The 21,056-nt window shown below is 50.8% G+C and overlaps 9 protein-coding genes across 9 annotated transcripts; 5 read left to right on the top strand and 4 right to left on the bottom strand.

Moving 5' to 3' along the window:
* Nucleotides 1-526: 526 nt before the first annotated feature.
* Nucleotides 527-4,291, top strand: BO79DRAFT_191010 (ankyrin). The gene is made up of 4 exons (XM_025680790.1): nucleotides 527-693; nucleotides 745-953; nucleotides 1,004-1,132; nucleotides 1,188-4,291. Exons 1-4 carry the CDS (start codon nucleotides 575-577, stop codon nucleotides 3,914-3,916), a joined length of 3,186 nt encoding a protein of 1,061 aa, XP_025541969.1. The 5' UTR covers nucleotides 527-574; the 3' UTR covers nucleotides 3,917-4,291.
* On the top strand, nucleotides 3,872-4,291 carry BO79DRAFT_208026 (uncharacterized protein). The gene has a single exon (XM_025682299.1). The coding sequence runs from the start codon at nucleotides 4,106-4,108 to the stop codon at nucleotides 4,262-4,264; it is 159 nt and encodes a 52-aa protein (XP_025541970.1). The 5' UTR covers nucleotides 3,872-4,105; the 3' UTR covers nucleotides 4,265-4,291.
* Nucleotides 4,292-5,477: 1,186 nt separating this feature from the next.
* Nucleotides 5,478-7,137, top strand: BO79DRAFT_286053 (MCT family MFS transporter; the record flags this gene model as incomplete). Its single annotated transcript, XM_025688425.1, has 4 exons — nucleotides 5,478-5,807; nucleotides 5,904-6,010; nucleotides 6,073-6,656; nucleotides 6,708-7,137. Exons 1-4 carry the CDS (start codon nucleotides 5,558-5,560, stop codon nucleotides 7,135-7,137), a joined length of 1,371 nt encoding a protein of 456 aa, XP_025541971.1. The 5' UTR covers nucleotides 5,478-5,557.
* A 112-nt stretch (nucleotides 7,138-7,249) lies between these two features.
* BO79DRAFT_191016 (Zn(II)2Cys6 transcription factor) lies at nucleotides 7,250-9,475 on the bottom strand (the record flags this gene model as incomplete). The annotated part of the gene is made up of 3 exons (XM_025680791.1): nucleotides 7,250-8,335; nucleotides 8,396-9,286; nucleotides 9,416-9,475. 3 exons carry the CDS (start codon nucleotides 9,473-9,475, stop codon nucleotides 7,250-7,252), a joined length of 2,037 nt encoding a protein of 678 aa, XP_025541972.1.
* Nucleotides 9,476-9,859: 384 nt separating this feature from the next.
* On the bottom strand, nucleotides 9,860-10,846 carry BO79DRAFT_280387 (alpha/beta hydrolase family protein; the record flags this gene model as incomplete). The annotated part of the gene is made up of 3 exons (XM_025688056.1): nucleotides 9,860-10,174; nucleotides 10,223-10,385; nucleotides 10,431-10,846. The coding sequence occupies 3 exons, from the start codon at nucleotides 10,844-10,846 to the stop codon at nucleotides 9,860-9,862; spliced, it is 894 nt and encodes a 297-aa protein (XP_025541973.1).
* A 1,960-nt stretch (nucleotides 10,847-12,806) lies between these two features.
* egl3 (putative extracellular endoglucanase/cellulase) lies at nucleotides 12,807-15,113 on the bottom strand. The gene is made up of 5 exons (XM_025680792.1): nucleotides 14,661-15,113; nucleotides 14,404-14,612; nucleotides 14,280-14,344; nucleotides 14,126-14,223; nucleotides 12,807-14,074 (listed from the first exon to the last, which is right to left on the bottom strand). The coding sequence occupies exons 1-5, from the start codon at nucleotides 14,755-14,757 to the stop codon at nucleotides 12,957-12,959; spliced, it is 1,587 nt and encodes a 528-aa protein (XP_025541974.1). The 5' UTR covers nucleotides 14,758-15,113; the 3' UTR covers nucleotides 12,807-12,956.
* A 1,124-nt stretch (nucleotides 15,114-16,237) lies between these two features.
* BO79DRAFT_208028 (NRDE family protein) lies at nucleotides 16,238-17,567 on the bottom strand. The gene is made up of 2 exons (XM_025682300.1): nucleotides 17,378-17,567; nucleotides 16,238-17,319 (listed from the first exon to the last, which is right to left on the bottom strand). The coding sequence occupies exons 1-2, from the start codon at nucleotides 17,441-17,443 to the stop codon at nucleotides 16,387-16,389; spliced, it is 999 nt and encodes a 332-aa protein (XP_025541975.1). The 5' UTR covers nucleotides 17,444-17,567; the 3' UTR covers nucleotides 16,238-16,386.
* An 894-nt stretch (nucleotides 17,568-18,461) lies between these two features.
* BO79DRAFT_169276 (HVA22/TB2/DP1 family protein) lies at nucleotides 18,462-19,941 on the top strand. Its single transcript, XM_025679471.1, has 3 exons — nucleotides 18,462-18,734; nucleotides 18,862-19,011; nucleotides 19,072-19,941. The coding sequence occupies exons 1-3, from the start codon at nucleotides 18,706-18,708 to the stop codon at nucleotides 19,862-19,864; spliced, it is 972 nt and encodes a 323-aa protein (XP_025541976.1). The 5' UTR covers nucleotides 18,462-18,705; the 3' UTR covers nucleotides 19,865-19,941.
* A 218-nt stretch (nucleotides 19,942-20,159) lies between these two features.
* BO79DRAFT_79178 (uncharacterized protein) lies at nucleotides 20,160-20,951 on the top strand. Its single transcript, XM_025689752.1, has one exon. It carries the CDS (start codon nucleotides 20,241-20,243, stop codon nucleotides 20,673-20,675), a length of 435 nt encoding a protein of 144 aa, XP_025541977.1. The 5' UTR covers nucleotides 20,160-20,240; the 3' UTR covers nucleotides 20,676-20,951.
* Nucleotides 20,952-21,056: the final 105 nt, after the last annotated feature.

Below are 21,056 nucleotides of genomic sequence, written 5' to 3' on the forward strand. Positions count from 1 at the left end.
AAGTGCGGTGATGTGTTCAATCGCATCGTTGAATGTATCATCTCCTAACTCGCTGGCGTATATACAGTTTTAGGCCATCTAACTGCCTCCAGGATGTGCGACGAAATAATGTACCGAGTACGTAGTTGCTGCTGATCTCCAGGGCTCTGGCGTTGATCTCTACGAGAACTGGGGAACCAACCAATCAAGGCTACAGTTTGATGGATGAGGACTTTGGAAGCAACCAATGAGACTTATCAGACCCCTGTCGAGAGATATGAGTGAGAACTTCGAAACCGGCCAATAAGACATATCGAAGAGCATGAGTGAGAAATTCGGAAGCAGCCAATGAGAGCTCTCACAAGATGCATGAGAACCCTTGAACCAGCCAATGAGATCTTCTACACTCCTGCGCCACACCTGCGGGCATGCCCTGTGCGTTGGTTAGATATGAAGTTGCCTGACGCACGACAAGGCTGAGAAAGCTGTGAAAAAGCAAAGTTTGGGACCTTCGACTTTGGCTCTTAAAGCCTGCATGCCCCCGCGGGACCTAATCATCAACCTTCCCTCAACCTTGGTAAATGTGTCAATAAACATGGCCAACCAGAAATGGGACATATACAAGAGCGAGATCGAACGACTATATATTCACGAGAACCAAAAGCTGGAAGATGTGATGAGCTATATGGAAACCCAGCACTCGTGGAAGAAAAGGCAAGCACGCTGTATTGAGCTTCCCAAGATCACAGCTGACTAAAAATTCAGCAAGGCATCATACACTAGACAACTCAACAAATGGGGATTTAGAAAACACTCCGAGTCCAGAAACGATGAATGGATCCTGAAACGAGTGGCCAAACGGAAGCGAAACGGAAAGGAGAGTGAGGTCTTTATAGACGGAATTCAGCTCCATCCGAAGAAGATCGCCAAGGCAAAATACGGAAAGGGCTTCGTGTCAACCATATCGCAATATGGTAAGTTAAATATCTGATCCCATCTGAGCATGGTATTGACCAATATCTAGCCCCTTCTCCAAAGACCCCCGAGGGCTATCTCGTAACAACTCCGCAAATGATCGGCATGTGCCTCTCTTGGAGCAACTCTTTGCCCTGGCTGCGGTTCATGAGCTTCCTTGATTCCCCAGCAGAACAAGGTGAGATGTGTTTGACACGCACACGAACTTGACTGCTAATATAATATTTCTCCAGCACCCTCTTTGCCCTCCTCTCTCTTCGTGGACACATCGCGTTCAGGCAATGTCACCAAAGACGCCAGTTTTGAGCTAATGCGACGCTTGAACTCAATTGTGCCCTGGAATAAACTCAAGCATCTCGGGAACATCTACAGTGCGTCACGTACATCAGCAGCTCTGAGTATTTTCATGCCAGAAATGGAGCAAGGACAACTTGATGGATTGTCAACAAATCTGAGTACCTTAGAATCAGGGCTTAGAGATCATTTGAGTGTCGTGTTATACCTCATCTCAAATAACCTAATGCCCCCAGATGAAGATTTGCTCTTTGAAGAACAAAAGCAACGTGATTCCAGATTGATTTTAAGGCTGCTCAAAGATAGTGGCTGGGGTGATCCGGATCATCTCAGAATTTTGCTATCAACCCGTGAGCCCACCGCCGAATCTATCGCAGAGAAAGTGTTTGAAAGTGCACTTTGGATAGGTGACTTGGAGATTGTTGAGAATATGCTCCGGTCTGGCATGAATCCGGATGGGTTGATTGAGGTATTCACAGAAGAGGCCGACATCTGCTTCTTGACTCCTTTGCAATTTGCCGCTCAGGAGGATAATATTCGCCTTACCAATCTTCTGATCAAGTACGGTGCTGACATTGAACATGGCCTTGCGAATGAGGTGGGTAAAACTGCTCTGTATTTTGCCATTTCAAGCGAAAACTTGGCGGTTGTTCGGGCGCTACTTCTGCAAGGTGCAAAAGTGACAAGAGAGTGTGCCCGTGCAGCGATGAGAACCTGTTACTCTTATCCGCAGGCACTTGATCTGGTTGGGGAGATAATCGACATATACCTTGAGGAGCATCTTGCAGCTGGACGCAATGATCCAGATCTCGTTGTTCCAGCGGTGGAGTCGAAAAATGCGTGGATTGTTAAACATTTCCTTGACAGAGGTGCAAAGCTGAATGGATTTATTGCGCCACCGTACAGTCTTAGACATGAAGGGATAGATATCTGCTTGCTAGGCCTTGCAGTCATGATGAGGAGTGTTGATATTGTCCGACTTTTGACTTACTCTACTATTGGCGCAAACAGACTTTCCTCGCCGCCCTATATGTATCCACTGACTCTAGCAGCCATGACCGGCGAAACCGATATAGCTCAGATTTTACTAGAGTCAGGAGCTGACGTCAGAGCTGCTGATGAGGGAGAAACTACTTTACTCGAGCATGCCGCTCGGAAGAGCAATCTTAGTCTTTGCCAGATGTTGATCACGCATGGGGCCAAGGTTAACAGAGAGCGATGTGATGCGCAAAAGTCGCCATCAGCTCTCATGACTGCAATTCAGGAAGATAACGTGCTTATCGTTGAGCTTCTGATCAACTCAAACGCACGATTGAATGATCGCTTCGAAGCTGCTCCAGGTAGCGTTCTTGCTGCCGCTCTCGAAGTTGGAAATGATGTGGTGATCGACAAGTTGATACATGCCGGTTCTAGATACGTTGGAGTTAAGATGAAGAAAATCGGGAATTTGCAGACTGCCATCCTAATGAAAGAGAAAGGAGTCTTAGCAGGCGTGCTCTGTTTGTTCGGCCATCGGATTCTTGCAGCTGCTATATCAGCGGGACATGAGGACTTAGCACACTTTTTGCTCCAGAACGGCGCCCATAAAGAGCACGACGCCCGGGATCCCTTCTCCACCTTACATTCGATGACCCCTCTAGAGGCCGCCACCGATACAAATAACATGAGACTTATACAGGCTCTTCTGGAGCATGGTGTTGCGGTGACAGAGTATGCTCTCACATATGCGATAAGGAGGGATAGTGGACTTCTACCAGTTCTACTAAGAAGCTTTTCGGGGAGAGCCCCAACAGCAGTGGCAGCTGCGTTGAGAAAACCTTCAATGGCCGCGTTAAAGTTACTTCGAGAGGCAAACGTGGACTTTACAGGAGCACCTCGGCCACTTGCAATTGGATCGAGGCTTAACAGGTGGAGTCAAGTGTGGGAGGATGATATCAAATCCGTACTTGAAATGGCGGTTGATTGGGACGCCGAACGCTCTCATTTCACATTCCTTCTTGAGTGGGCAGCCGCGGCTGGGATACCGTGGGAGCCAAAGCTTGTGTCCCGTGCTTTGATCAGGACAATACTATCGAACCACCATGACCGGCTGGCTGAGTTGATGCAACTTGACTTTGATATAAGTTACGATATGTGGCTGAATTCAGAGCAGTGTTGGTTCAATCCTCTGCAAGCTGCCGTCAAATCACAATTGGTGTGGGTCGTTCGTGAGATGCTGCTGAAAGGAGCCAATGTCAATTACTTGGGATACGGTCCCAGAAGTCGTACGCCGTTACAACTCGCTGTTGAGAATGGAAACATGGAGATATTCAATCTTCTCCTGCATCACGGAGCAGATGTTAATGGTCCCGCTGCCGAGGAATATGGTGCGACCGCTTTACAAATTGCGGCCATACATGGATTCATAGGCATTGCTCAGAGACTGCTTGACCTCGGCGCGGATGTCAATGCAAAACCTGCAATGAAAGACGGGCGCACGGCTTTAATGGGCGCTGCCGAACACGGTCGAATTGATATGTTGCACCTGCTGCTTGATCGAGGAGCACTCATTGTGGGAGAGCATCGGTTCTATTTTGATGAAGCCGTGAGGCTTGCGAAAAGTAATGGCCATTATGCCGCAGCAAGGCTCTTGATTTCTTTTGAGGTCTCGCTTGTAGCAACCGGATAATACGTCGAGGATGCCTTTAAACAACCTGCTGATCTTGCAGAGGTAAGTAGCCATTCCGCTGTAAATGGACCTTCGGAGGCTCGCTTGAAGGAAGTGCCTAAGCAAGGGGCCCTATGGCAATGGAACATTGATCTGACCGCTTGAACAGGACTTGGATGACTATAGTCAGTACTGGTAGTAGTTCCTTCCATGTCGCAGGCGTCGCACATCTACCGCAGCATGAAGCACATATTGGCGGTTTTTTCGGTTATATTTTGTTTTTCTTCCTGGCTAGAACTCCCTTATCCCTACTCTTCATCCTATATGTTTTTCTACCAGTGGACAGCAAAGGAAACGGGGAGGCAATGACAACATGGATGGAATCGCGTGCCTACGAAAGCTCAGACTCTCACATTCATAATCTAATATAGTTCATCCAAGGCCACTTATAAGAAATGGGATCCCTCAGCCGACATTGGTCCTGCCCTGCTATATCTGGCGACCAATCCGGTCTTCCCATAATTCTAATTACAAACACCTTCGGCTCCCTACCTTGAGCCTGAGACATGCGACTTAAGTAGAACCAAGCGTCGCAGACTAAGCAACTAGTGTTCTTGTGAGATGGATCCCACTCCCAAGAGAGTAAATCCTGGTGAAGGCATCCGAATGATGGTGTTATTGAAGCCGATGGAGGCCAGGAATGCAAGACAATTCAATAGGATAATCCTACACAATTAGATGATGTTAGATTAACATTCCAACATGGCCTCCGATGCATGCACATAAAGCCGCAGCGACAAGTCACATTGCGGAATATTCTCCCGAAAGCATATCATTATCGCCGATAATTCTCCGACATCGCCTCTTCCATCAACTGAACCTTCTTCACTTGATAAAGCTCTATACACACCTCTTCTCACCTCGCCTCTACTACCCTTCGTCTCGAATGAACCCTTTCGCACTTCACCGGCCGGCGACGAGCTGGCTCCACGGTGCTGGCACCATGGCTGACAACGAGACCGATAGAACCGACAAACCGACAAAACCGACAAAACCGACAAGGCCGACACCAAACCCCAGCAGCGAATGACTCCAGAAGCGACCAGTCAATCTCCAGTGACTACACTAGCACCGATAACGAGGGAAAGCTCTCTAGCCACGAATGTGAAGTATTCGACATCCAGCCCTATACCTACTACAGAGCACTTCCCACATCCTCACTACTTGTACTCTCCGCCCCCACCCACACAACACATACCTTCCACCCAAGTCAGCTTATTTCCCAGTGATCGACAAACAATATACCCTATACAGATAGTATCTTAGTCTCATTGCACAAGGCCAACCAATCTCACTCCCATGAAGAAAGGTGGAAAGACATATCACCCCCTAATCATCGGATCCGATCGTCCCCTCCGAGCGCGAGACCGATAAAGCCCGCGGAGACGGTCGTTCGTGAACGTCCGAGCCGCGCGGAGCGTCAGTCAGCTCGGCTCAGCTTAGCCCTATTTATTGTGTATTTTACTTAAAGATAGGATGGTTTCTTACTTGGGTGGTGTTTAATAAAGAACGAGTTACTTTCTTTTCTTCGACTCATAATCATCTCTAAAAGTCTTCTCGCCGGCGCTGAAAATCGACGGGGAAAGACGACATTCAGACATAATGGCTCCTTCCCATGAAGCAGCTATAAACGCTCATCCCGGTGATGAATACGAGAAAGATGATAGGAATTCTCAGAATACCCTACAAGAGTCAGATCTAGCACCTGACACAGAAAAGCAAGCGCCAACTCAACCTCCAGCGCAATCGCCGTGGGGAACGGCTGATCCCCCGCCTGATGGGGGATTTGCGGCGTGGTCGGTGGTGTTGGGGGCGTGGTGTGCGTATTTTTGTACTTTTGGGTGGATTAATAGTATGTTTATCCCTTTTCCCCTTTCTGTGTTGGTTTATCTTGCAGGAAATGAGATAAGAATCTGGCTTGTTGCTACGTACATGCTAATAAGTACAGGTATCGGAACGTTCCAGACTTATTATGAGACGACGCTGCTCAACGGGTACTCGACGAGTACGATCGCGTGGATTCCTTCGTTGGAGGTGTTTTTCATGTTTTTCATGGTTTGTCTCTTCTCTCTTTTCGGCACAAAATGAACATCTGAGACTGGTCTGACACTTTATAGGGCCCCATCGTCGGCACGCTGAGCGATAGACTCGGTGCTCGCGTGGTCATCATCGCAGGCTCCTTTCTCCATGTCTTTGGCCTCATGATGACTTCCATTTCTACGGAGTATTACCAGGTCTTGCTTTCGCAGGGTGTCTGTAGTGCTATGGGGCTGTGTGCTATTTTCCAGCCATCGATGAGCTCCATTCCCAGCTGGTTTAACAAGAAACGCGGCGCGGCGTATGGAATCATCGCTTCTGGGTCAAGTGCCGGCGGTGTGATCTTCCCTATCATGGTAGACCGGCTCATCACTCGTGTTGGCTTCGGGTGGGCGATGCGCATCGCTGCTTTTCTGATTCTGGGGTTGCTTGTCGTCACTTGCCTTACTGTGAGGTCGAGGATCCCGCCAATGAAACAGCAGATGGATAAGGAGGCCTTTATGCGGCCGTATAAGGAGGTGAAGATGTTGTTTCTTGTTTCTGGGTTTGTCCTGTTGACTTTCGGCGTGTTCATTCCTATCAATTACATGGAGACGTCGGCTATTGCGGATGGGATGAGTACGAATTTGGCGCAATATCTGGTCCCGATATTGAATGCTGGAAGGTGAGTGGTCGACTATGCTCCGAAGATGATAATTATGCTAATGGGTTGTAGTCTCTTCGGTCGAATGGGAGCTGGCGCATTCTCCGATAAAGTCGGGCCATACAACATCTTTGTCGTGGTCTGTTCACTGACGGGTATCCTGGTCCTCGCGCTCTGGATCCCTGCGACTAATAACCCCGGAAACATTGTCTTCGCAGTCCTCTTTGGTGTCACTTCTGGCGCGTATTTCTCTTTGTCCGCTGCCCTGGTGGCAAAGATTGCCCCGCTCCGGGAGATGGGTTACTGGACTGGCGTGCTTTTCCTGTTCGCGTCGATTGGCGCCTTGACGACCAACCCTATCGCAGGCGCGATTCTGCAGCGCGATGATGGGTCGTACACGGGCATGAAAATCTATTCGGGCATCTTTCTGTTGGCAGGAACCGTGTGTGTCTTGATGACCCGTATTCGTCAAACAGGCTTGGTGCTCAAGGCGAAGTTCTGAGTGTTTCACTCTTGGCAATGTTCTGATATTCTCTGCTCATGTGTTTGGTTTCTTCTGTAATATAATTAATGTGTAAATTCTCTTGGCTGGTTCGGCCTTGCCAAGCACGAAGTCAAATCTGAGTGTCCATCAAATGCTCGAAGCCCGTTATGTCGACACTCTGCATTAAGCCAGTCCAGTCCGGGAACCCAAGGACGCCAATATCCCAATTAACAAAGTCGAAGAACGACTCTACCATTGGCGCCTCCACTTGGCTGGTACCTGTCGGTTGGGTCTCATCGACTGAGCCGGTCTGCTCCACAGCGACCTGCATCTGTCGAATATACAACGCCTTGTCACGCAAGCGAGTAATTATTGCCCACTTTGGCCCCGGATTAGGCCACAACGGGTCCTTCTCAGTGAGGTCAAAGACCAAGTTGACTGCTCGCCATGCGCGTTCAACGTGCACCCCCAGTGGATACACACAAAGGTGCCACAATATGTACGTGAGGAGAAAGTAAGGCATGAATGTAGAAGAGAGCCAACGATATCCACGGAGAAGCGCGTCGGTAAACAACTCATTGGTGCGTTCGAGGGCTTGGCAGGAGATGTCCAGGGTTTTGGTTTGCAACTCACGGCGCTCTGCGACCGGTATTGAGGTGCTATTTGTCTGGAGAGCTTTCTGGTTCACGTACATTTCCATTTTTAACACTAGAACCTGCCCCAGCAGCATGCCGTGTCGCTGGATCGGGATATTGGGATCGCCGTGTTTTGTATAGGTATTGTATACGTGCTCTTTTGCTTCCCGCACTATCTCAGCAGGATCCTTTCCAGTGACTTTCGTTGTCAGTGTGCGATGCAATTCCAGGCGCTTTTCGTTCACCACTGTTGTGATCAGAGATGCTGTCATCTCTGTCCAGCAGTCCTTGGAATCCGGGGGCACCGTCGCCGTAGCAGAAAGGTCCTGATCATCGATATTCGCAGGAAATGCGGTGTCGCAGACCTCCTCGCTGCTATTGACACCGACTCCATGATCCTCGACCGCGCGGCTATCAGCTGTACAAATGTGCCACCAGAGTCGGCGGCGCAGCTCACATTCCAGCGGAGTCAGCTTGAAGTGTCTCCCGTCACGGTGAAGGCCAATGGATTGTGCTGCCCGGATGACCAACCCTCGCATCGTCCATCCAGATCGTCCGCTATTGTAATAGCGCAGGCACATCTAATCGTACAGTGTCATGAGCTATATCCCACATAGAGAAACTAGCCATCTGATTCTTACCTGGTAAATACTCATCGCCTGCAGCGATGTTAGGGTGGGAGCATCCAGAAAATTCGACTGATAGAGAGCAAGTTCTAGCCCTTGCTGGTATCGCTTGACTTCTGATTGCCTCTGTTCATGTGCTGGATCCTCGGCAAGCACACTAGTCGTGGCTGCGAAGAAGATGGCAAAAAGCAAAGCATGTAGATCAGCAGGCGCGGCTGCCGGCTGGTTAATCGCTGCGAATACCCGTGGCTGAGTCGACGGAACATGAAGTATCTTGATTATCGGGTCGATGCGATTCAAAAAAGTTTGCCAGAGCTGTGTCGATTGCCACTGACATGGATGCAGTGCATAGAGATGTCCTTCCTCCACAGAGCGACTGACAAGTAGACCTTCCGCTCTGAGCGTGAGTGGTCGTCTGGAGCTGCTGGTGTCGCTTTTCGGCGTCCCAATGGCAGACTGAAGCTCTTTCTCATCTTCCAAGACTCGGGACAAGAGTTGTTCATTGATATACCGGCCGTCCTCAACTAGAAGGCCGTCGTGCGATGGCTCCGCCGCCGCAGTTGTGCCCGTCGGGGACGATTCATTGCTAGATGGGGACCCCGCACCTGGTGCAGAAACGGCCCGTCCGTCTGTCACTTCGTGCTGAAGGTGAGGCAACGACCGGTTTCCAGCTAGAGCCGCGATGGAGCGCTCAAGTGATTCCAGTCGGGCGATGACATCAGAATTGTGTACTTTTGGAGGCCGACGCTTGACGCGATTGGGGCCGGGGTATTGACAGAGCACATTTGCTCGTATACAAGCCCCACATGGAGAGCTCTTATCGCAGCGGACCTTGCGTTGGTGGCAGCGCAGACAGGACCGTTCGACGTTGTAGCGGCGTGCGGATTCCATAGATACGCTTGTCTTCTGCGCGCTGCAAGGGGGGTCAGAGTTTAGTCGGTTATTCCCCGACTGTATTCCAGAGATGGAGTGTGGCAGATTAAAGCCTAGGGAGCGACTCGACAATCAGCCTATGGGTTGGAGAGTTGATGCGACGCCAAAGTAACCTCGGGGAGGCGGCTGTTCGCGAACGTCCGAAGATCCGACACCTGACATCGCTGAGTCAGCTTGTGAGTCTTCCACCAACAGCTTCGAGCAAGATCATTACTTGATTTAAAGAGAGAGGCATGGGTATCTTCGTGAAAAGATATAACATACGTCAAAAACAATATATTGCGGCTCCGGACTTGTGTTCACATCTACAGGAGCGCACATTGTGCGTGAAAGAAGCCCTATTCTGGTATTGACATGGCAACATCACCGTTGTTGAAACTCGCAAACCGCATACACAAGCCGGGGCATAGTAAAGTCGGGGTTCATAGATGGTTTCACAGATATACAGGCTACTGTTTGTCCTGCAAAGTGCGAAAGGCTCACGGGAAGCGACCCCGCTCGGAAAGCCAACCCGCAACATAGTTGAAGCATGTTTTGACGGTGTCTTCAAATTCTCCCAGGGTACGACTCACACTCGGTGCAGGGGTAAATGCCATGCTGAGCGCCTTGAACAAACGCGATCGAGGTATCGTTGCTCCTTACAGCATTGAGGTGGATCTTTTCAGCGTTCAAGTACTCGTAGTGTCCGGTCATTCCCACGGTCAAGAGCGGGACGCTGACACCCTTGATCGATGCCGCAGGTGCCATCTGGGTGGAAACATACTCTATGTCCTCGAAGTTATCTGCCAAAATGTCGAAGTTCTCGTTGGCTCGGATGGCCAGGGTGGAGAGGTACCGCCGGACGGTGGTTTTGAGAGCAGCCTGTTCCCAGGAGTGGGAGACATCGACCCAGCCGGAGGGGACACGCACCGATTGAACAATCTGCTCGGTCGTACCGTTCTTTTCAAGCAAAGTCCAAGGATAGGTAGTGTGATGCAGAGTTCGAACATCTTGAGAAATATAGAGGTTTTTGGTAGCAAGATAAAGAGCCGCAGGGATGGTGAGGGGCTCGTCATCACCAAACATCCCGTGCCTTTCTTGATTTCCTTAAGACGGTGATGGGCATGTTCCAGGACACGGCCTTATTTCATATTCGATAGCCGGGTTCAGACTCAGCGGGCCCATGGTGGAGATACCGTAGTTGGCATCCAGCAGCATTAGGCCGTCAGCAGGCTCAAGGCCAGCCAGAGCATTGGAACAAGGAGAGATCTTCTCTGGGCCATTGCACGCGGACACGCCATTCTCTGCGACGTTCTGATATTGGGCCATTATTGCACCGCCACCGCTGTGGCCGAGAATAACCACCTTGTCGATATCAGTCTGGTTGCGCAACCAGGCCAAGCCCGTGTTGGCTTGGAGCATCATATCCTCAAAATCTATGTCTGACATATAACCGGATTTGCTGGCTTCGTTGTTGGCGCAAAACACTGTAAACCCACGCTCCCGAAGCTCTGTGCAGCCGACAAAGGAGGTGTAGTTCTGCTCCGCATGCATGACATAGATACCAATGCGCGAGCGTGGACTCGTAGTATTGGGTCTGTAGAGCCCACCAAGAACGCCAGTATCATCGAAGTCTTTCAGAATGGGGAGAGGTAATTCAGAGGCAGAAGCAAGTTGAGCGAGCAATGCCAGCCCAGCAAGGGTAGTAAAGCCGGAGGGGTAAGACAGAATCATATTGGGCGTATATGCAAAAGCGACAACATCAATTCGGTGAGAAGGAGTCAACCAAGAGTACATTTACTCGCTCTCCTCACAGGAAGGGCCATTGACTTTAATACTCACCGATCAAGAATTGCAAGTCGAGGTAGCCCCACCTCGCAGCCATCAACGGTCTTCATGGCTGTACCTAAATGCGTATTGCGGTGGCTATCGACGCTCGGTTACAGACTAGCTAGCTCGCGATGAATGATAGGATAGTTCAGACTATCAGCATTTATGGGCCCCTCCAAGCTGAGGCGTCATGCAGAGAAACCATCTTCTATGCACTTCTTGCGGTATCTCCGAGGTTTCGATCAATATAACCACCAGCGTACCGATGAAAAGCCCAAGCGAGCCGTCTTTAGCGTGATAAGTGTGCGCAGCAGGTCCATCATTCTTATTTCATGACCACTTACTCACAACTGGGTTGCTCTGCCACTCTGCAAGGGTACATGAGCACGAGTACATTATCCCTCAGAGTGATATAAACGCTTCAATCCCAAGAAGTCATACTGCAAGCGACATAACAAGAGGTGCGGGGAGTAATGACCCGCCAATCAAAGACCCTTGAGGGAATTGAAGAAGTGCAGGACAGTGCGGAGATGCGGGGTGAGGCAGACAATCCCTTTTCAGCGCCTCCATTTTTTCCTTAACACTGCAAGCAGGATACTTCGTCTTTCCAATGAACTGAGAGATATGCTGGTGCTCGCTTGGCTGGACAAACTCTCTAAGTTACTACCGCCTGCTGGAAAAGGCATCCTACTCCGAAAGATGCAGGCCATGATGGTGGTGCCACATACGAAGATGCACTGTCCCCAAGGCCAACTTCCTCTGTCGGTAGTGGCTATTTGGGAGGTATTTTGCGAACAGCAGGCTTTGCCATCTTAGCTGAACTGACGGCTCCGTAATTGTGCCAACGAGAGAAATTCATTCAGCTCAATAAGCATTGGCGAGTATCTCAACCATGCTGCTCACTGATAGTACTTGCATAGTGGTAGCAAAAGCAGGTCATAGTCGGAAGTAGGAAGGGGAAAGTAAGGAAAAGAACAAACAGTATCCCCCGAGTCAGGTGACATCTACCTCGTCAGGACCAATACTAAAAGACAACTAACCAGCGAATAGGTAAATCTCGCTTTTGACATGATCTTGCTGTCTGATAATTTCAATATCGCAGGAAGCTCACTATTTATTCACTAGAATTTATACTTCTACCCCCTTCAATTACCACTGCCTAGACTACTAAGTATATCACCTTGTCTTCTTTCACAAACAGTAATGACCGAGTCCCTCCCCGCGCTACCGGATAAACAAACTACTTACCCTAAATACTTAACCATCCGTTCACAGGCCCAGTCAACACCATTATCAGCCCAGGGTATTGTTTCTAAACCTCCTAGCCTCCTTCGATTACTCTTGGATTCGGAAACTTCCTTGAAACGTACTCCTACTTCGTACGTATCACAACTATCCCAGTCATGTCATGAATGAACGATGGGCCACACAATGTGCCGTATTTGCCGCCGTTGAGGGTGTGGGCTGGCGGTGGATCTTGCGTTTCAGCTTCGGTCGGTGTTTCAACGGTCCCCGCTCTGTCTCTTTCTCTCCCGGGCGGGACGAGTGGTCCGTAACGGACTATTTACTTCAGAGTAATAGTGCTTACGCATTCAATTCTATAATACCAAATATTATGAGGTGTGAGAATGAGGTATACCTAGTAATGCCGTAGATGGGACATTTGCTGTGAAAGTAGACGGGACCTCGGGTCGCTTTTGATTTATAGTGTTTATAAAGTTATATACAAGAACGTGAACAACTTCATCCTGGACCCTCTATATCACCTCCTCGTCCTCCTTCCCTCTTCCCATTCTCACTCTTTCAGATACGTATCCGTCCGGAGTGAGTGCATTTACTCAGCAACGCACTGGTAGTAGTAGTCGTTCTGGACCTTGCAGGTGTAGGGGCTAGCACAGACGGTAGGGCCGGTCCAGTTGATACCACCGCACTGGTAGTACTGGTTCACCTCACCAGCAGAGTTGGTGGCCGAGGGACCCTGGGGGTCGCTGACACCGACGACACCGCTGCTGCTAGCAGCAGCGCTGGAGCTAACCTGGCTGGGGACAGCGGCAGTGGTGGTGGGAACGTAAACGGAAGTGGTGGCGAAAGCGACGCTGGAAGAAGTAGGAGCGGCGGCAGGGGTGGTGGCAACGACAACAGGGGTGGTAGCAACGGCAGCAGGAGTAGTGGCAGCGGCGGCGCTAGAGACGGCGCTGGAGGTGGCGCTGGACAGCTTGCAAGGGGACTTGGACTTGGACTTGACCTTGCTGAGGGTAGTCTGGCTGGCGGCGACGGCCGAAGAGGAAGAAGAGGAAGAGGCAATCTCAACCTGGGTGGCGGGGGTGGTGGTCTGCTCAAAAGCGGCAGTGGTGGTGGTGGAAACAGCGGAGGTAGCAGCGGCAACGGAGGCAGAGGCAGAGCTGGAGGAGGAAGCATCACCGCTGGGGAAGTACTTCTCGAGGATGGGCAGGTAGGTGGAGTAGGCGGTGCCATCGGTGGGCTCCAGAGAGTACATGTAGGTTCCCCACCAGGGACCGGCAGACCACCAGGAAGCACCGACCCAGACGTCGGAGTTCTCGGACATGTACGCGAGCATGCCCTCGACAGCCTCCTCACACACGGAGTTGACACCACCAGCGAATTCACCGATGATACCCTGCTTGTTGTTGGTCTTCAGCCACTCGGTGGCCTTCTCGATGCGCTCCTTGCCGATCGTGGAGCTGACACAGGTCTCCGAAGTACCGGAGCTGTCGGAGTCAAGGTACTGGTGCATCTCGTAGATGATCTTGTCCTCACTGTCGGTCAGGCCAGACAGGTCATCGTTGTAGGTAGTCCAGTCCCAGGCACCAGTGTAGGCGTTACCCTCGACGAAGACGTACTGAGTGGTGGCACCAGCGGCACGGATACCGTTGATAGCAGCCTGGTTGAGGTTCAGAACCAGGGACTGCTCCATGTCATGGTACTCGTTGTCTATTTCTGTTAGATATCTCCTTGTATAACTGGTATAGAAGGTCTACTCACTGGTATCGAAGATGACCTTGTCGTTGTCGGCGAATTCAGTAGCGACGTTCGTCCACCAGGTCTTGAAGTCGGAGGTGGACTCGATGATGCTTCCATCACTGCAAGTTGTTAGCCATCATATGCCATTCATCCTCAGCAAACTGTATCTACTTACAAACGTCCGTAGTTGTGGGGGTCAAGGACAGCGTAGGCACCGCTGTTGGTAACGAATTCGACGGTCTGTGTAACCGGTTAGTGTTATAACGACAATGATATCAAGGGCATGAGCGACAACATACCGACTTCAGGTCAGAGAGGTAGGTCGAAGCGAAAGAGCCGGTCAAGCCATCGGGGGTCAAACGCTCCATGAGGAAGGGGATACGGAAGATGTTCATGCCCTTGTTTCTCAGGACCTGAATCTTGGAGGTCTCGGGCCAGGTGTAGTCGGTTCCCAGGGTACCGGGGAGGGCAGAGCCGAATTCAGCGCCGGATTCGCTAGTACCAACCCCTACATCAATTAGAATAGTGCATCGAAGTTCAGATAAACATCACATACACTTGAAGCCAGAGTCACGCTTCTTCATCTGGCGGCTGGGGAGAGCGGACACCATGGTGGCGGCAGAGGCCGCAACGATCAAGTTGCTGATTCTCATTTTGAAAAGAATGTATGTCGAACTGGTCGATCAAAAGGAATGAATGACTAAAGGTAAGAAAGAAGGAGTGAAAACACAAGATAGAAGACAAGTAATGAATGTCAAGAGCCAGTCTTGATTGTGATGTGCCAAGTAGAACGAACGAACGGTTCGGACTCCCCATACTTATAATCGATCACTCGGGCAAAAGCAACCATCCCATAATTCCCTATCATTTCTCTGGTCCCACAGCTTAATCTCAGCAAACGCCTTAGGTGCTTTCTCTGAGACAGTTACCTTGTGGCCCGCCAGGGGATCCATCCACTAGGGTGGACTCCCTGAAGTCGAGAACATCTCGCCCGACTCCTCCGAAATAAGGGCACTGGGCCGGCGCTGGGCTAGCGCCGGTCCCTGAGCGACCCTTAATATCTGGATACGCCACGGGCGGAAAACAGGAAAAAGCACGACGAAAGCAGCTTTTTAGCTGCTGGAAAAATGTGGTTTTCAGGCAGTATGCTCAAGTGTCGGTAGTCACCACGGCATATCCCCGAACTCCTTTGTAGAACGCTGGGGTGTGGTGGAGAGAGCGCGTAGACCGTTGTTACACCTCAAGGCTTAGCCACCTAATGGAAACAGCCATGCCCGCATTGTTGCGACCACATCGGAGGGGATGCACTGGCCCCGTGTCAGTCATCCTTCATTTCTCCGGGCGAAAATTGCCTGCCTGGAAGGCGTGGGGCCATACCATGGCATCGCGCAGGAGATCTGATTAAGATGAAACGAGTTAGCAGCCTAAGCTTCCTGTTCGTTGGTGGAGTGATTCCACGGTTAATTAAATTTCTTCCGGGCCGGTGGGAGCACAGAACTGGTCAATAGGCCCGAAGACAAAGAGAACCGTTAGTCTATTAGCATTCATATCGGCTTGCAGATTGATTGATCACTTTTGTGGCCTCCTGTCCTACAGGCTGGTTTCTTCAGTGGTAATTTCTGGCCGACCCGTCTGTATCCAACGGTGAGACAAGAATTTGGGAGACCCACTCGGACCGTCGGTGGAAATCATGCCGTCCTCAGTCGAGTAATTGAACATCTCATGCTTTCTTCTAGCGAAATGCCATCTGGCTGCTGTGGACGATGCAGTCTTACAAATTGGGGGCAATAATGAGGGCATTATTGCGAGGGGAGTGAGCGGGAGAGGTTGTTCAGGACACGGAGGTGACAGCGACTCCTGAGAAACACGTGCTGAAATTAATCCCGAGGCTGGCTAAAAAAAAATCAATAGTACAATAATCCCCTCAAGCCATTAATATGGCCTCCTAATCTGCCAGGACTTCAGGATTCCCCGATGTTATTCCACCCGGAATAACTCTAGAAGCAAACATGGCATGTCACTTTTCGGCCGGCTAAGTATTGATTGTGGCAATGGCCGGCTTCTACGGGCTTCTAGGAGGCTTACTATTTATTCACTCCATATCGCAATCGACTTCCCCGGAGCTATTGACCTTGGTTTACTATTTTAGGGCTTTTTTATATTGCACGCCGTTATAAATATTTACATAGCCACAACCACCGAGGCCGATTGGAAGGCCGTGAGCGGAGAATTAGATTGCTATGGATACTGTTCGGAGCACCCCAGGACATGCCATCGGCGACTCATGAGATTCTGTCGGCTTTGTTGCTGTGTTGGCCGACATGAAATTCGAATGATCGATCACCCTGGCCGATCGGGATCGCGTTTGCATCATTGTCATATAGTGTGCGTTCGAAATACCGCACACGTCCATCGTCACTTACCAGGACTACCGTTTGTTGTTGAGTTCCATACGGCCCATGCAGGAATGACAGATCCATTGCATGGTGCTCCCCGCCCGCAGCACCATTCGCATGCGTGCTATGAACACACACAGGAGATACTGTGTCTGCCGGCTTGGGGGGTTTCTCGTGAGCACCCAGGACCGGAATGAAGATGCTCTTCCGAAAATACGGAAGGTAATCCTCCGCAGTGGCATTTTCTGAGAGCTTCGGGAGTGTATTGGTGCTCAGCATATCAAGGAATCGGGTAATAAGAGCATCTTCGTCCTCCCCAGCCTGCACGTGCGTAGCAATGGCTTCATTCATTAGTCTTTCGCCGTCAAGGATCTTAGGCCATGAGCGATCCTCGAAGACTGTGTTACTGAGGCCCAACGTCTGGCCCGATTTCGTGGCGACCCATGCAATTTGGTCCATGGTGGATGAGCGATTGGAGACGATTGCCAGGGGCTCATTGATGTATCCACAGAGCAGGCTGAACCCACCGACATTCCTGGCGGTGGGACTCGCAACCATATCCTGCACATATTCCCGGGTTGACCGCTTCTCGTCAGAAGGCGCAGCAAGCCAGCTACATACAATGGCTCCCCGACTCTTCGCCCCAATGGCTTGTTCTGATGTATTTTCGCGGTAGTTGGTCAATACTGCCACTTTGCCTTCTCTGGTCACCCCCATCCATGTGCCATGTGGCTCTCGCGCTAGATCACGGCCACCTAAGATATTGGACTCTGGTGAAGGCCACCAGCCAGCGGGAGATGTCGGTCGACGTATGTATTCCTAGACGCCGTTAGTTTTGGACGGATCCGAGCATGTGGTTTGAATCATTGTCGCGTACATCCCTGTTGTTGATGATGATCAAGGGATAGGAAGGATGTGCGGTGGATAATAGCGCGATACACATTGCGACGTTTCTGGGGAACAGAAGATGCAGGTAGGAAGGAGGTACTGGTGTAGTAGGGATATTCTTGAGCTCGGCGTCAGGCAAGTGAGCTGCCGCCACCTATATGAGGGGAAGGATGGTCTCGTGCGACAGGCGAGCAGGATCAGGCAGCGAGTATTATTGATATACAATCACAAGTTTCGGGGAGATTGTCTGATTCCAATGACAACTAGTAACAGGGTTTCTGAATTCGATGAGCAAAATTGGCTCCAAAGCGTAGGGCGAGGTTGTTCTGACGAGTCCAGAAGACAAGGCGACTGTTGGGCACTGAGGTCATCCGACAACATGACCGGCAGTTCAGCCCCACCGCCTTTGTGATGCTAAGGAGAGCCCTCCGCGCTGGCAGTGAAGGATAACATTGTACTATCATTCAATGCTAAAGTAGGCTTTTAGTAGATGGATAAAGTGGCTAGTTCTTTATTGGGGCTTGTTGCAGTGATTTTGCTCTTCAGTTTCAAAGCACTACTACCCTCATCGTGAATGTTATAGCGGGACATCATCATCACATTTGATGCATGGTAGCAGCATATATATATTAGTAGTACTAGTATTAGTGGTACTACTCTCCATCTGAAGGAGGAGTCAGATTAGTGTTGCTGATTTTGTCTTGAAAATGTCTTAATAACTCAATTCACCTTTTTAAAAATAAAACGCTGGTTAGAAAATGTACCATATTATGTAGTACTTATTCATTCTGCTTCAAATCAGTAACTGATAATGTTGTTCATGACGTCAAGACCGCGGCATTTCCCGAAACGGCAAGGCGGGCAGGCTGCCCTTAGAATGGAACTAGTCCCGAAGAAGAGAGCTCGATTGCCTGAGCCACGCGGCTGAGTTAAGGCATCCGCACCGATACTTGCCTAATGCGGTAGGTACCACTGTAGGGCTCGATGGATCATCGTGGCTTGGCCCCAGTTACTCAAGGCAGCCACGCTCCGTCTTGGGCCTTTTCTCTCCCCGAATTTTACTTCCATTCCTTCTCTACTACCACCTTATCCTCCCTCCTGGAATCTGCAGGCCAATCCGCTAAGAATCTTCAAGCAATAGACTTTTCTTGCGGCTGGCCGCTCTCCTTTGTGTCGGTCCGTTGGTCGCGTGAAGCTTCTGCCCCGCAATCCAGCAGCAGCTCAGCTTACCGATAAATTCTTTCCCCCCTCCTAGCACCCTTTTCTCCAAAGGAACCCAGTTCAGCAAACGGATCGAACTGTTAACAATCGCCCATCATGTTCGGTATCATTGCGGACCTTTTGTCGTGAGTACCACCTGCTATCTTTCGTCATCGAGTCCCGGCGATGCCGGTCGACCCCGGACACCCCGGATGAGTTGTTCCCTGCACTTTCTCATATGCTATGCATATGCTAACAAGACCATGCATTTAGCTCAATCATCACGATCCTGCTTCCTATATTTGCTTCCTTCAAAGCCCTCCGGACTGGCGACCCTTCCCAGCTGGCACCATGGCTCATGTATTGGGTCGTTCTGTCGGCCGTGCTGATGGCGGAGTCGTGGACGGTCTTCATTCTGGGATGGTACGGCCACGAGACAATATCAGGGCATGCTTAAGTCCGTCTGCTGACAGGTTGTTGCAGGTTTCCGTTCTATAGCTGGATCCGACTCTTCTTCTTCTCCTATCTCGTTCTCCCCCAAACGCAGGGAGCTCGGAGTCTATACCAGGAATATGTCGACCCCTTCCTTGAGCACCATGAGCGTGAAATCGAGGAATTCATTGGCCGCAGCCATGAGCGTGCCAAGGCTCTAGGACTTCAGTATTTCTACCAAGCCCTAGACTACGTCCGGGAAAATATTCTGGGCTTGCCGGCCCAACGTCCCGCATCTCCTCCACCCCCGACTGGCCCGGCTGCCTATGCGCAGTCGCTCTTGTCCCGGTTCAATATTCCCACAGCCGCTGGAGGCTCTGCCCCAGCCACAGGCAACGACTGGCTCTCTGCCATCGGCTCTGCGGTCGCTTCAGTTGCATCTGGCAAGAGTGCTGAAGCACGCGGGGAGGAGCTGTCTGCCAGCGGAACACTACTGCCACGGGAGGTCGCGTCCATGTCCCGTGCGGATAAGGCCAAGTATATCTCGAGCCAAAGAGACATGTTGGAAGTGCTGCGTAGCGCTCTGGCCAAGGAGGAGCGCGACCTGCACAGTGCAGGCGCAGAGGTGGATGACCTGGCGTACGGTGGTGCACCGCTCCGAAAGAACCGCAGCGAGAACTCTTTTACTCATGTGGAGCATGAGGATACTCAGGAACGCTCGTCCGATGCGCATGGCCGCACAAGCAGCGGAAACTGGGCCTCTGGTTGGTTTGCAGGTGGGGAGCAAGCTGGATCCTCGGGTGTAGACCATGGGAACGAGGGCGCAAGAAGTCGGGCTCACTGAATACCTAGACCAAGCAGACAGTTCTCTTGCATGAGACTAGCACTCTTTCTCAATGAAAAAGCAAGATTGATAGGGCGGGATGTCTTTTCAAGCGAAAGCAGCCGCAGTCCAGCTGAAACAGAAGTAGCAGCGCTACGTGAGTGGCAGCGACGTATGCGAAGTAAATGCGCCTTGCCGCAGCCTCTCTGCACGAGCCCCTTGTCACTGTACAGAAAAGCCCAACCGAACCAACACCACCACGTAGATACCGACAGCCTTGCGTCCCAGCTGGCTACTAATAACACTCTTATCTACCCCTCCCTCAAGGCTCAGGAAAAACCACCAACGATCCCCGCAAGCACCACCACCGTTAAATGCAGCGCCATCACACTTGAACATGCAACTTACCACCTTCCTATTCACCCTCGTCCATCTCTTAGCGCTCACCTCCGCAGCAATGACAGGCAACTTCATGGGGCTGGGGTCTGTTTACAACACCACCCAGACAACCATCCAACGCCTCCAACAAGTAGCAGGACATCTCGTCCCCGACACATCGAGTCTGAATCTAACGGGTCTGAATTCAACGAACGTGAATCTGAATGTGAATCTGACTCAACTCGCCAACCGGACCGGTCCCTACGTGGATGCTGCGAAGCCGCAAATTGCCCGGGCGGGGAATGCTACAAAAGACTATGTTGTGAAACATCCCTACCAGACAATCTTTAGCATCGTGGGTCTTGTCTACCCGGGAGGGTTGCTTAACCTGGTGGGATATGGTCGGTTGGGGCCGTGGGCAGGTATGTCTACAATGCAATTGATTGCACCATAGCAACTTCGGGGATGATATTGCTATGTTTTTGCTACTTTACTACTTACTATTTAATGTTTGGGTGGTTGTGCTCATGTTGGGTGTTTGTGGATGGTTGCTCTACTCGATTCTCTGTGTGCGGAGTTACGGTACTACTTGCCTTTAACCCACTTTACTGACCCCGATCACTTGATACATTGCTTATAGGGTCGTTGGCAGCTTGGAGCCAATCCTACCTGGGAAATCCTGTCGCACGAAGTGTCCGGGCGTGTTTGCAAAGCGCGGCGATGAATGGGTATGCGGCGGCTCCGGTGTTGAACACTGTGCGGGGGGTGATAGTGTCAGCTGGGGGGTATATGGTGTGGAAGGAGGGGTCCAATGATGGGAAAGGTGAACAACAAG

The sequence above is a fragment of the Aspergillus costaricaensis genome, assembly GCF_003184835.1.
Source record: "Aspergillus costaricaensis CBS 115574 unplaced genomic scaffold BO79scaffold_8, whole genome shotgun sequence".
NCBI lineage: Eukaryota > Fungi > Ascomycota > Eurotiomycetes > Eurotiales > Aspergillaceae > Aspergillus > Aspergillus costaricensis.

What these genes read in the sequence shown, in the direction of transcription:
- BO79DRAFT_191010 (XM_025680790.1), top strand. Translation starts at nt 575, where the DNA reads ATGGCCAACCAGAAATGGGACATATACAAGAGCGAGATCGAACGACTA. An exon ending in CAGCACTCGTGGAAGAAAAG is followed by an intron (nt 694 to 744) that starts GCAAGCACGCTG and finishes CTAAAAATTCAG; the next exon opens with CAAGGCATCATACACTAGAC. An exon ending in TGATTCCCCAGCAGAACAAG is followed by an intron (nt 1,133 to 1,187) that starts GTGAGATGTGTT and finishes ATATTTCTCCAG; the next exon opens with CACCCTCTTTGCCCTCCTCT.
- BO79DRAFT_208026 (XM_025682299.1), top strand. Translation starts at nt 4,106, where the DNA reads ATGTCGCAGGCGTCGCACATCTACCGCAGCATGAAGCACATATTGGCG.
- egl3 (XM_025680792.1), bottom strand. Translation starts at nt 14,757, where the DNA reads ATGAGAATCAGCAACTTGATCGTTGCGGCCTCTGCCGCCACCATGGTG. An exon ending in GCGTGACTCTGGCTTCAAGT is followed by an intron (nt 14,613 to 14,660) that starts GTATGTGATGTT and finishes TAATTGATGTAG; the next exon opens with GGGTTGGTACTAGCGAATCC. An exon ending in ACCTCTCTGACCTGAAGTCG is followed by an intron (nt 14,345 to 14,403) that starts GTATGTTGTCGC and finishes CCGGTTACACAG; the next exon opens with ACCGTCGAATTCGTTACCAA.
- BO79DRAFT_208028 (XM_025682300.1), bottom strand. Translation starts at nt 17,443, where the DNA reads ATGTGTATCGCGCTATTATCCACCGCACATCCTTCCTATCCCTTGATC. An exon ending in TCATCATCAACAACAGGGAT is followed by an intron (nt 17,320 to 17,377) that starts GTACGCGACAAT and finishes AACGGCGTCTAG; the next exon opens with GAATACATACGTCGACCGAC.
- BO79DRAFT_169276 (XM_025679471.1), top strand. Translation starts at nt 18,706, where the DNA reads ATGTTCGGTATCATTGCGGACCTTTTGTC. An exon ending in ATCATTGCGGACCTTTTGTC is followed by an intron (nt 18,735 to 18,861) that starts GTGAGTACCACC and finishes CCATGCATTTAG; the next exon opens with CTCAATCATCACGATCCTGC. An exon ending in ACGGTCTTCATTCTGGGATG is followed by an intron (nt 19,012 to 19,071) that starts GTACGGCCACGA and finishes AGGTTGTTGCAG; the next exon opens with GTTTCCGTTCTATAGCTGGA.
- BO79DRAFT_79178 (XM_025689752.1), top strand. Translation starts at nt 20,241, where the DNA reads ATGCAACTTACCACCTTCCTATTCACCCTCGTCCATCTCTTAGCGCTC.